Source organism: Protopterus annectens, chromosome 3.part0, assembly GCF_019279795.1.
Source record: "Protopterus annectens isolate FY-2018-M chromosome 3.part0, PAN1.0, whole genome shotgun sequence".
Classification (NCBI taxonomy): Eukaryota; Metazoa; Chordata; order Ceratodontiformes; family Protopteridae; genus Protopterus; species Protopterus annectens.
Genome location: NC_056731.1, coordinates 634,153,955 through 634,168,156, shown reverse-complemented (window position 1 = coordinate 634,168,156; position 14,202 = coordinate 634,153,955). Strand labels below are relative to the sequence as shown.

Sequence of the window (14,202 nt, the reverse complement as noted above, 5' to 3'; positions counted from 1 at the left end):
TGTATCCTGGGATTTAGCAATTCAGCACAGTCCAACTGTACAAGCATCTTACATCTCTGCTGAGCAAAATATTTTGGCATACAAGCTGATCAGGACCAGGAGAGACCCTCACAAATGTGATTTGAATTGGGGGAGGGAGTCTTCCAGGATTTGATCCATTTGTGAGTAGATGTTTTTAACTTCATTCAGAATAAACAACTGACAAAGTTTTACTCCATGATTCATTGCAAATAGGCCTGGAAAATGAATGCATTTTTTATTTATTTCCTTGGACAGGAATGTCCCTGTATGCCTTTCGATTGATATCCAGGGACATTCTGAAGATTCAGAAGGACTTGGCCAAAGATAATTACGGTGATTCCCTTCTGGCCCACGCAGGAGTAGTTTTCTTTTGGAAATGGACAAGGGTAATTACCACAAGTTTCCTCACAGACTGGACATACTCCCACAAGACAGGTTGTTTGATACACCAGAGTATGAAACAAATTCAGCTAACTGCCCGAATGATAAAGTTTTAATACCTTTTAGGACATGCAGCAGGTATTAATGGAGGCAAATATACTTGCTGCTAGGTAATTATATATTACTAAGTGGAAGATATCTTCTAGTTTGTGCATAGACAAGAACCAGGACCCTTTAAAAGCCATTATTTCTCTGCCTCTACAATATTTGTTTGAGTTATTTATCCTCTGTTTTTTCTTACTACTCTGTCAAGGTTCATTTGTCAGCAGTTTAAACATGTCTGTTCAGTGATTCTCCCTTTTTGATGCATTCCATGTCAAAATGCTTAAGATGGCTTCTCCTTGGGATCTTAAGTGTATGATAGAAAAGTTAACTCTTCCTCCATTTGAACCATCTCATCAGGCTGATATGAGGTTCTTAGTGTGGAAAACACTTTTGTTGGTAGTTTCCTTGAAAACTAATGTCATTCTTTTGTGCATAAAGTGGTATCCAAGTTAACTTTGAGCCATGCTCTCTATTTCCTTGTCTTCTTTCCAGAACCTAAAAATGAGGGATAAGGGCTTCTTCATACTCTTGATGTCTCCACACAACTCTGATATTATCTTAACAGAAATAAAGCTTTCAGAAATGCTAATCAATTGTTCATTTCTTATGAAAGTAAGCAAAATGTGTAACCCGATTCAAAGCAGACCATCTCCAAATGATTGTAAGTTGCTATTTTGTTTTGTTGCATTCACCACAACAAATATTTTTTTCAGGCAAGGTCAAGGCACTCTGTACCAGGGTCTTGGCGTCATCAGTGGCTTTTTCGAAAAAGGGTGGGCTCTATAGTTATTTTAGAAGCAGAAACTTGTTCCTATGTATGTACTTTTAGAAAGCAAGACAAACCAGACTCCCTTTCAAGGTCTTGAGCAGGCTTTGCTAGGTCCATTTTCTAAGGCTCCTGGACCCTAGTCTTTCCTCTTCCTGCTCCTCCTCCTCCCAGTCAGTATAAACTGAGGTAGCCATATAGTTAATGCTACTGCAATAGTAGTTAAATAATCATCATCATCAACTCCCTATTTCCCATATTTTGCATGGTGTCATACCAAGTGTCACCCTCTCCCTTTATTCAGTGCAACTCTTCTACCATCTTCAACAGTCTTACCTGACTGTCACAGGTCTTGTCTTACACAATCCATCCACCTCTTTGCTGGAAGCCCTTGTTTCTTTTTGCATTCTTCCTGTCTGTCACAAATCTTCCTCACCAGATTGTCTTCTTCTTGCACATGTGCCTAAACCACCGTAATCTGCTCTCTTTGAACTTTTCTGGAACTGGAGTTACTTGGACGTCTGCTCTGATGTCCTTATTTCTTCATTTGTCCTACAGTGTGCATCATACCGCCCATCTCAGGCACTTCATGTCCATCAGCTCTAGCTTCCTCAACTACTCTGCCTTCACTGACCAGCTTCTGTGCCATACATTAGTACTAGTCACACCACTGTTTTGTACACCTTACTTTTCAGCTTCTTTGACATTATTCTGTCTTACATTACCCCTAACACTCTGTGCCAGTTGGCTGCAGTCCCTATGATTCTAGCTTTGACCTCCTCATTCAGACATCCTTTCTTCTCAGTCACTCCTCCCAGATACTTGAAGCTGTTAACCTGTTCCACAAGTTTCACTTCTGTCTCAGTTCTCATCTACTTCTGATTTCCCCTATTTACTGGCATAGCAACTGTCATAGCTGTACTTAGTTTCATCCCACGTGCTTTCACTTTTGAATTCCATTCCCTTATCCTTTACTGAAGTTACTGTTCAGAGTCTGCCTCTACTACCACATCAGCTGCATACAGCAACTTAGTTGATCTGTCCCCTCTGACCTGTTTGCTAATGTATTCCATTCCATTCCATTGTGAACACCAGTGGGCTCATAGGTGAATCCTGATGCACTCCCTCTGGGAACCCCTCTGTGAGTCTGAACACTGTTCGTATTTGTGTCATTAGATCATTGTACATAGCCTATAGTAATTCTATCAGTGTTACTGGGACTTCAAGACATTACAGGACTGTATAAATCAGCTTTCTTGGGACCTTGTCATATGCTCTCTCCAAGTCTATGAATGCCCATATGGATTCTTTCCTTATCTCCAGCTTCTTCTTAATTATTTGTCTCACTGCAAAAATTGGGTCAGTTTTGCTGTATCCTGATCTGAATCCAAACTGCTCATCTCCCATCTTGCTTCCTACACTCTGTGTATTCGTTGGCCAGTCAGTGTATAGGACTTTCATACAGTGTAACAAGTGTCTGATACTTCTGTATTGCCTGCAGTTGTGGATGTCCCCTTTGTTCTTGTAAACTGGCACTATTATGCCTATTTTCTAGTCATCTGGGATACACTTTTCTCTCCATACTGCTATGAGCACCTTCAATAGCCATTTCTCTTCTAATTTTTCCAACGTCTTGATCATATCTGCCTTTTTCCAAACATCTTTATTGAATTATCAATTGAGACATAGGTAAATTTACATTCATATAAAAGTAATCAAACTATGTTACCATAACAAGCATTATATTTCACATACATTGCTATATGTCATATAATTTAAGTAGTAGTACATAAATTATTCAGTTTCTCAATTCCTGCATTTTTTAAACAAGAAACATCTTTATTAAACAATCACTTACTACATAGACAATCATACATTTATATAAATGAAAATAAACCATACCAACACAATCCTAGTTGCAAGCATTTTACATCACAAACCATACTGACACACTCGCAGTTGCAAACATTATACATCACTTATAATCTACCCAATCTTTCTCACTCAAACATTACATAGCTCATTTAAGTTCTGCTGCCTTTTAAGCCCAATTCCTCCCTTGTATGTATTGTTCCCACAATTCCCATTTTTTCCTATGTGGTTTGCTCCTACCCTTTTCTAAGTATCTCAATTCCAGTTGTTTTATCTCTGTTATTATAGTCACTACTTCCAGTATAGTTGGTGTTGATTTTGATTTCCATTTTCTATCAGTTGCTTTTTTGGCAGCTACCATTATTAGACACAGCAAGGCAATACCATGTTTAGGCAGTTCCGATTCTGTATCAGAAAATTATTTCCCTCGTCAGACCAATCTGCCCACACAGCAACTTCAACAGTGCAGCCTGCAGGGAATCCTTAAAGTCCAAGTACCGAACCAACACGGTTAGGCAAAAATCTCTATTTATTTAACAAATGAAAAAGTAATAAAAGTGAACGCTTTTGCGATAACACTATCGTTTCTTCAGATTAATTACACATTCTGAAGAAGCGGTAGTGTTATCATAAAAGCGCTCACTTTTATTAAGTAGAGATTTTTACCTAGCCATGTTGGTTCAGTACTTGTTTTTTATTTTTTTGTTTGCACAGTTTTCTTGCACTGCACCTCTCACCTATGCTTTTTGTGTAATCTTTAAAGTTCACCAACTCACCTCACTTCCAGAAAATATGTCCCCAGTTACCTCTTTCTTCCCCTTCATACCGCCATTTGCTGTCTGCCTGAGGAAAAATTATCTGGACTCTACTTGGGGTATAAAAATATATATGTAAATATTTCCAGGCAAAAATCCAAAATATTCTAGATTTTGTTTCATATTTGGGAGATGTACATATATCCTCCCATTGTTTCTTTGTGAATTGCTTATCCAGTCTCTCTTCCTAATCCTTTCTCACCTCCTCTGATTGATTCTTTTAGTTGTCATGCAATATTTCATATGGTCTACTAATTATTCCTTTTTTAATGGCAGCTTCTGTTCTAGAGTTTATTAAAAATTCTACCAGTGCTGGTCTTTCGTTTGGGACCCCTCTATTTTTGCCTTGACCTTATCTGAGCCTGCTGCTTTCCTTGATTTCATTTTCCTTAATGCTGATGTTCTTCATGTTTCACTGTTGCAGTCATCACCTGTGGGTTATTCCCTACTGTGGTAGCTCTCGGCTGACCAAAATACCAGAGTCAGTGTTTTCTGCGTCGGCTGCTGTCACTTGCTGGCTGACGTCAGGTCATCAGTGCTGTAAAGGAAGGCAGCTGGCTCCATTACATCAGTCTTTCTTGCCGTGGACCCTGTAGCAGAAGCAGTTCACAAGTATGCCGGTCGGTCGCTACCAGAGTTTGAATTACAGCTGAAAACGTCTAAAGCTAAGTACCCTGTTGGGGATCCTTTTTTCTTGCACTAACCGATGTCTGAAAAAGTTAACAATTGTCTCGCCTGTGGAAAGCAAATACCACACCGAGACTTCCATTCATACTGCGTCACTTGTTTAGTCCCTGTTGTCAGTTCTGTGCCCTCTTTAACACGAGAACCATTTGTCATAGAGCTCTTATTGTATCCAGGTATTTTCATTCCGAAATGGCATCTGTCAGCCAACAATCCGTAGACATTCTGAAAAAATGTAAGAATAAAGACAGAGACAAACCACACAAGGCTAAGCCTTCCGACGACTCTACCGCTAAGCAGGTTGTCAGTTCTCTGGAATTCAGTGAGGCGCCTTCACAGCCCCTGATACCTGATTCGATACCTTCGCAGGCCTCTACTGAGACCCTTTCAGAGTCTGGTATGCTGCAGAAATCTTCTTAGTCTTCCGAGCCTTTGGTTGTCTCTGCCTTGGTTGGGTCCGGAGCCGCAATGTAAGCACTGGCTTCCGAGGAAGTTTTTGCACTACAGAATCTAGACAAAAAACAATGTCTTCTCCTCCAACTACCATTTCTTTCAGACCGTTGGATACTCTTAGGTCTAGAGGCAAGGCCACTCCTAGGAAAACTACCTCTAGCCACCAGCCACCATTTTACCTGCTCCACCACCCCAAGCTCAAATGCTTAAAATGGCAGAGGAAGTTATCACCCTTATCAGGGGTAGTCAGGCCACACCTTCTAAAAGGAAAAGAATCCTTTCTCCTGAAATACTGACAGAACAGGATTCTGAGGAGTCTGATTATTCAGATTTTGAAGAGGAACAACAACCTCTGACTGTTTATGAGAATTCAGATGCAGAGGAATCCATTCCTTCTGCCTCCCCACCAGAAGATATTTCCTTTGGGGAAACCCTTCACACCCTCAAGGATCATTTCCACTGGGAATCCCAGGACTTCCCTCAGTCTAAGACTAAGAGAGTTGTAGACCTGCCGCAGCACAGACTCTTGGTCATCCCTCCAATCATAGAGGTGGTTGATGATGTCTACCATGAATCCAGCTTAACTTCATTTACCCCTGCTCCACCAGCCCAAGTTCAAATGCTTAAAATGGCAGAAGATCTTATCACCCATATCAGGGGTAGTCAGGTCACACCTTCTAAAAGGAAAAAAGACCTTTCTCCTAAAATACTGACAAAACAGTATTCTGAGGAGTCTGATTATTCAGATTTTGAAGAGGAACAACCTCTGACTGCTTATGAGGATTCAGATGCAGAAGAATCCATTCCTTCTGCCTCCCCACCAGAAGATATTTCCTTTGGGGAAACCCTTCACACCCTCAGGGAACATTTCCACTGAGAATCCCAGGACTTCCTTCAGTCTAAGAAAAGATTAAGAGAGTTTCTAGACCTGCCCCAGCACAGACCCTTGGCCATCCCTCCAATCTTAGAGGTGGTTGATGATGTCTACAATGAATCCAGGTTAACTCCTGACACCCTCCCATCTGTTCCCAGAAAACCTGACAGGTATTACAGAGTACTGGATTCTCACAAATACCTGCACAGAAATCCTGCTGCAGACCTGAAGGTCATTACACAGGGACCAAAAGGACCTAAGGCTAGTTCTACAAATAATCCTATTCCTTCTGACAAGGACTCCAGAGCTCTGGACAGATGGGGTGAAAAAGTATACACCTCTGCAACCTTAGCTATCAGAGCCCTCAGCTGTCAGTTTCACATGTTAAAATATCAACAACACACTTTGGAACTATTAAAACAAAAGATTTCAACCTTTCCTGACTGTGCCAGTTTGAAAGAGTTAGCACATTTACTGCATTCTACTTATCAAGTGGCTAAACACTCATTACACTGTGGATATGACACCCTAGAAGCCTCATGCAGGGCAGCAGTGTCAGGATCTGTCATTAGGAGACATGCATGGTTGAAGGAACATCCTCTCCCTGATCATGTCAAATCTAAATTACTTGATGCATCCTTGGATAAGGACCGCTTGTTTGGAGTTAATGCAGAAGAGGTGCTTAAAAAGATGGAAGACAAAGCAAAATCTATGTAAGCAGTAAAATATTTCCTTCAGGTACAACATCCTAGGTTCAGCAGGAATTTTCCCTCAAAACACTGGTCCTTTCATGCACCTAGCAGAAAGGGGCAAGGTAAGCCCCGCAGGGCAGACCACCCAGACTCCTATCCCAGGGACAGCAGAGAACCAAACAGTGGACCACTTCTGCTGCAAAGGCAGGGAGCTCTAAGCAATACCTCTATGGCAAAAACTCTCAATGATTCCCTCTCCCCCCTCTGCCCTCTTTCCACTCACCAAAAGCTAGGAGGAAGGCTCTCCCTCTGCAAAGACAATTTGCTTTCTGTAACAAAGGACCACTGGGTCTTAAAGATAATTTTTTAGGGATACATATTCTCCTTCAATGAACTCACAATTCTTAGAGCGTATCCAGACTCTCCTCCAAATCAGTGAGCAGAGGCATTGAAACAAGTCCAAACTAGATCCCAAGGGGCAGTAGAACCTGTCCCCTCAGATCAAACGGGCAAAGGCTTTTATTCCAGACTATTCCTTGTTCCCAGGAAAGAGGCACTTGGTGCCCCATTCTGGATCTATCCATTCTGAATACTTTCTTGGTGGTCCCCAAATTCAGAATGTCAACTTTGCAGCAGCTGCTGCCTATGCTGACAAAAATTGCCTGGTTAGTTACCCTAGATCTAAAAGATGACTATCTCCACATCCCCATAAGGGAATCCTGCAGGAAACTCCTTTGCTTCAGAGCAGGCTCACAACACTTTCAGGTCTCTGCACTACCCTTTGGCTTATCTACTGCTCCCAGGATATTCACCAAATGCTTGGCTCCGGCCATAGCCTTTTGCAGACAGAAAAATATACAACTTTACCCTTATCTGGATGACTGCTTCATTCAGGCAGATTGCAAAGAAAAGCTCCTCAAGGGCCTCCTCTTTGACAAAACCCTCCTAACCTCCTTAGGGTACACAATCAATGAGAAGAAATGTAGCAAACAACCTCCAGGAAGATCATTTTCTTGGGAGCAGTGCTGGACACAGCATCCCAAATGGCCTTCCTATCTCCAGAAAAGCAGAGCTTCCTGCCTGTCTATTTTACACAGCTGGCTTCCAGAAATCACCTCACTGCAAGGAAGTTCCTGCAAGCCTTGGGGTATATGGCATCTTGCATCCTTCTAATTCCTCTGTACAGGCTTCATATGAGAAAACTACAGTGGTACCTAAAGAACCTTTGGTGTCAGCATTCTCAACATCTAGAGACCTCTCTCCCTCTGATCCCATGTATAAGGGCCGTTTCTCTGGTGGGCAGGGCCTATGCCGAGAACAAGGGTCTTTCTTTCACCCACCGCCCAACTGGGCAGACCATTACCACCGACTCCTCAGGCATAGCTTGGGGCACTCACCTAGAAGGGAGGTGCACCCAAGGTCTTTGAGATGCCCAGCACCTTCCCTTATACATCAACCAGAAGGAAATGATGGCAGTACAAAAGGCTGTGCCATCCTTCAAACCCCATCTCAAGCCAGGGGTCCTTCTTATCAAAACAGACAACACCACAGTAATCTAGTACATCAACAAACAAGGAGGGACCCAATCTTACCCTCTGTGCAGGCTAGCCATGAACCTCTGGCTGACAGCCTCTTCCATGGGGCTACACCTGATAGCCCAATACCTACCAGGGATCAACAGCACCCTGGCAGACCACTTAAGCAGAAACTTACTGGACCCCCATGAATGGCAGCTCCACAGAAAAGTCTTTTTACAAATCGCTCAGGCGTGGGGGACTCTGGAGGGGGATCTCTTTGCTTCGCATCTCAATCATCAGCTTAAAAAATTCTGTACCAGGGATTATCACCACCGAACGTGAAAGGTGGATGCCTTGACCTTCCCCTGGAACACCCTCTTTGTGCACACATTCCTTCCTCTGCCTCTTATTCCCAAGGGGCTGATCAAAATAAGGGAGGAAAGATCAAATGCCATCCTCATTGCTTCAGATTGGCCCAGACAACATTGGTACCCCTTACTGCACAGCCTGACCGTACAGCCTCCCAGGCAACTTCCCCTGATCTCAGACCTCTTAACTCAGGTGGGGGGGGGTGCACCCAGACTCGCTCAGACTCTCAAACTATCAGCATGGCTAATACTGTAAAGGCAAACATGGGGCCCCTGTCAAGCAAACAGGTCCTAGACATTATCACAGAGGCCAGAAAGCCCAGCACCAGAAAATCTTACACAGGAAAATGGAAAAGATTCTGCACCTGGAGCCAGTCCAGAGGGGGCAATACCTCACAACCTTCCATCCCTTTTATCCTGGACTGCCTAGCAGAGCTACTTAATAGTGGCCTCTCCTTCTCCTCCTCTGTAAAAATCCACGCCTCAGCCATTTCAGCTCATTTTGATACAGAACAACCACTGTTCTCCCATCCTTTGATTAAACAATTCCTCAGAGGGGCTTCTAATATCAGACCTCTCAGAAGGCCACCCACTCCAGCCTGGGAAGTGAATTATGTTTTGGAAAAACTAACTTTACCAACCTGCTAATTCAGCAAAACTAAGATACCTCTCCTGGAAGACTGCTTTTTTCCTAGCTATCACCTCAGCCAGAAGGGTTTCAGAACTTCAGGCACTGATGGCCATTGAGCCCTTCATCATCTTCCATGCAGACAGGGTCTCCCTGAGGACTAATCCCTCCTTTATGCCCAAGGTGGTATTTAATGCAACTCTCAACCAGGCCATACATCTACCCACCTTCTTCCCTAACCCTCAAAACAAGGGGGAAATAATTCTGCACTCACTAGACGTGCACAGACAGCTCAGATACTATCTGGACCGTACTAAACCCTTCAGGAAAACAGACCAACTACTTGTCAGCTTTGCCCCAGGGGCAGAGGGGAAGCCCATTTCCAAATGGATATCACACTGTATCCATTTCTGCTATAGATTGCATGGGAACCCCCCCCATGTTTATTCGAACCCATTCCACTAGGGCAGCCTCCACTTCCACAGCATTCCTCAGAGGAGTTCCCTCCAGGGACATCCTGGAAGCTGCCACCTGGACTTCTGTCCATACCTTTACCAACCATTACCACTTACCTCTATATTTTCTAAGGCTAGGGCAGGGTTTGCCTCTGCAGTTCTGCAGGGCATGCAGACCCATTCCTAGGTCTCTTACTAATCCTACCACCCCTCTCCTCAGCTTTATTAATCCTCCCAGAGGTGATGAGTGCAACAGTGAAACACAAAGAACATAGTGCAGTTGTGTACACTTACCATAAATGTAGATGTTTGAGTGTTTTCACTGTTGCAGTCCTGGTTTCCCAGCCTTCTTCCCCCTTATATCTTCATTCTTTAGGGAGACATAAGTTTCTAATGGTGGATTTAAGCTACCAGAGCCACCTTTACCATATTTACTTGAGCCTTTGACTGGTCAGTGCAAGAAAAACTGATGCAATAGCATCAGCTGCCTTCCTTTATAGCACTGATGACCTGATGTCAGCCAGCAGCCGACGTAGAAAAACATTGACTCTGGTATTCATGCCAGCCAAGGGCTACCACAGCAGGGATAACCCACAGGTGATGACTGCAACAGTGAATACACTCGAACATCTACATTTATGGTAAGTGTACACAACTGTACTTTCTTACTTCTTCTAGGGTAGACTCCTCTTCTTTCCTCAAGAACTTTGTCTGCAGCAGTACAGCTTCTTTGGGGTTTTCTTCATTCAGAAGCTGCCAGAAGTAATCCTTTCACCTGCCATTGATGTATTGTGGATTGGTAAGCAGGTTGTTGTTGGCATCCTTTATGAAGGGTGTCTGACTATCTTCTTTATCTTTCTGACTTTGCCTTGCAGCCTGATAGTTTCTTTTCAGAAGCTGGAAAAATGCATCTAATGACTTGTTCTTCACTGTTGCAACTGCTCTTTTAACTTCTTTGATAGCCAACCGGTATTCTTTCTGCATCTGGTCTGTCTTTTCTATGCCACGCTTTTTCCTGCACTCTGTCTTTCATTTGATGATCTCCTAGACTTCTGGACGTCATCATTAGCTTTCCTTATGCACGTTATTTCCACACCTGTCTCAAATGCATATCAGTTCTGTAGTCTTCACAAATGCTGTTTTGAGGCACTGCCATTGTTTTTCAACTCTACCTATTTCTCTTCTTTATGAAGTGCTATAGCCCTGAATATTTCCTTGATCTCTTGTGCTTTTTCTGCAGTCAACTTCCAGTCCTTCAGCCTAGTTTCTGTTGACCTTATATCCTTTTTTGACCACTTTTTGCAGCTGATTGTGTTAACCAGTGGTTTATTCTGTGGGGCAACTATTTTGTTTGGGATGATTTTGCAATCGCTGATCCTACTGCAGTGCCCCTTCCTTACCAAGAGGAAGTCTACCTAAGTTGCATGTTGGCCAGTCTTGTATGTGATCTTGTGACTGTCTCTTGCTGATAAGCCTGGAATGGCCTCTTCTTCTTTATTCCTGTTGTCCCGCAGGTCAGTAGCATATTGACTTTTATGGTGGGCCCACACTGGCTAATAGGAGCCCATAGATCCCTCCCCTCCCACCATTAGCATACAATGCCCATTTTTGTGACATTAGTCAGTGTGACTAGATTACTTTTTTACATAGCTGTGACAGAGTTCACAGTCTGTGATCTTATTTTTTCCTGTCTAGAGGATACTGCACATCACAGTTGATGACCAAAGCATCTTCCCCCAGTAAACACCATCTAGAGTTTGTGCTGCTGACCTCAACTCCATTCTTGTGTGAGTTTGAGCTGGAAATACTCAGCATGTTTTTGGAAGATGGGAGGAACCCCCCCTTATAGACACAGGGGAGCATGCAGAATGCATAGAGGCATTGGCTGTAGGTCAGGATCGGACTTTGTACCTTGTGCATGGGAGTCTAAGATCTTAACCATATGACAAATGTGCCTGTGCTTGTCTTTTAACTAAAATTTAAACCATTTTCTGTTGACTGATTAGGAGATTGCTGATGCTAAAAGTTGATTTTTTATTTTTGCAGCATGATTAATGTTAGCAAATTGATGGTCCTTTTAACAACTAGGACTGCTGTATTCCCAGGATGTGATCATTTACTGCGTACGGATTTGCCTTCTGTTTTCACATACTAAAGAGTTAAGCTATATAAGCACAATGCAGCAGAGAGTCTGTAATTATGTTCTCTGTAATTTCTTTAGGTTGTTTTAGCAAAGATCAAGTTTACTTGGATGGTATTTTTAAAATTTTACGACACAGGCAGAGCATTGACTTCCAGCATTTGACAGCTCTTGGAAAGGTAAGTGGAAAATGTGTTACATTAAACAGGCAATGGAAAACAGCAACTATGTTTTTACTCGTGTGTTATGCATTTGTTGTTTTTGTAGTTAAATAAAACTATTCTTTAAACTTTCTACTAAGTAAAGATTCATATTTATCTTATATGTTAATAATCAGAACTACTGATGACATAATGTTTTCATGAAGGAAATATTAAAGTAGCTTGTTTACATTGCTACTGGTATGATAAAGTTTTCTAGTTTTCTTGAAGGAAATATTAAAGTATTTTGTTTACATTATTTTCAGTATTAATGTCACCTTTATTTCAGGAATAAAGCAAATTGTGTCAGGTTTTTATTGTAAGATAATTTAAGTGTCAAGTGATAATGAGGTGTTAGTTTTGTATAGAAAGTATTTCCACACATCCTAGATGGTGTTAGAATTTTTACATTAAAACCATAATAGCATTCCATTCTTTTGGTTCTTCTTCTAAGGAACAACGTCCACTCCATATTTGAATTTTTAATTAGTAACATTTTGTAGTTGGGGAAAAAGGCATTTAATTAACCACCTGATGCCCCTTAACCCTAAATTCCCCTCCTGATCACTGCCTGAAACCAGGGCCGGTGCTAGCATTTTGGGGGCCCCCAGCAAGGTTCAAGTTGGGGGCCCTACTCAAGAGAACATGAAGCGTGACCACATTGCTATTGCACCTCCTTCCCTGTCAAGCTCATCCAGCACCATTTAACCACTAGTGTCACTACATTCAGATCATTAAGAATTTATGTGCCAAGCCCAGACTGGCATTTAGTACCAAGGTTACATTATGATAAACTTCTGTACTACAGTACGGTAGCTAATCACAGGTACACACTGACTGACACTTAATACCAATGTTGCACTAAGACAACCCCCTGTACCACAGCACGGTAGCTACTCACAGGTGTGCACACACTGACTAGCATTTAGTGCCAATGTTACAATCCTGATAAACCCCTGTACCACAGCAAGGTAGTGACTCAGGTGCACATGACAAGGTAGCAACTCACAGGTGCACACACTGACTGGCATCGAGTACCAATGTGACATTATGAAATCCCTGTACCACAGCAAGGTTGCCACTCACAGATGCAGACACTGACTGGATACTCAACTGCCCAGATTTTCAAAGAATGTCCAGATGTGACTCTTGTTTGGTCTGTTCCTCAATTTAGAGTTTTCTGGATTTTTTGTGGCAATCATTGATGACTGAATTCATTAAATGACAGGCATTTCAGTTTATACCCTTCAGAACATCGATGGCAAGACCTTTTATTCTAACATTCAGTTTATAACAGCAATATTTAAAATTTGCCCAGATCTTTGGGGCTGGAAACCCATTATCTGTGGCTTTGTCCAGATTTTGTGCCATGAGGTAAAGAGCTACAGCTGGCATTTAGTAGCAATGTTACATTATGACAAGCCTCTGTACTGCATCAAGGTATCCAGTCCCAAAGAGGTACACAGACACCTACACTGACTCCCCAAAGACACCCACATTGACTGGCATTTAGTAGCAATGTTGTTACATTATGACAAGCCTCTGTACCGCATCAAGGTAGCCAGTCCCACAGAGGTACACAGACTCCCAGACACAGACTCCCACACAGAGAGAGACAGAGACACAGACTCCCACACAGAGAGAGACAGAGACACAGACTCCCACACAGAGAGAGACAGAGACACAGACTCCCACACAGACTCCCACACACAGAGACACAGACTCCCACACACAGAGACACAGACTCCCACACACAGAGACACAGACTCCCACACACAGAGACACAGACTCCCACACACAGAGACACAGACTCCCACACACAGAGACACAGACTCACACACACACACATACACATACACACACACACACACACATACACACACACACACACACACACACACACACACACACACACACACACACACACACACACACACACACACACACACACAGGCAGAGACAGAGACTCCCACACACACACACAGACAGACTCCCACACACACAGAGACTCCCACACACACAGAGAGACTCTCACACACACAGAGACTCCCACACACACAGAGACTCCCACACACAGACAGACAGATACAGAGACTCCCACACACACACACACACACACACACACTGACTCACACACACACACTCCCACACACAGAGACAGAGACACAGACCCACACACACACACAGACTGACCCCGAGACAGAGACACAGACTCCCACACACATGATAAA

At 42.9% G+C, this 14,202-nt stretch overlaps 1 protein-coding gene across 1 annotated transcript in view; it reads left to right on the top strand.

Annotated features, from left to right (window-relative positions):
- KIAA0895 (KIAA0895 ortholog) overlaps window positions 1-14,202 on the top strand; it is a 778,550-nt gene that overhangs the window by 538,341 nt on the left and 226,007 nt on the right. The window contains exon 6 of the mRNA XM_044065032.1: window positions 11,853-11,950. Within this exon, the coding sequence (XP_043920967.1) occupies window positions 11,853-11,950 (98 nt within the window). The remainder of the gene's footprint in view (window positions 1-11,852; window positions 11,951-14,202) is intronic.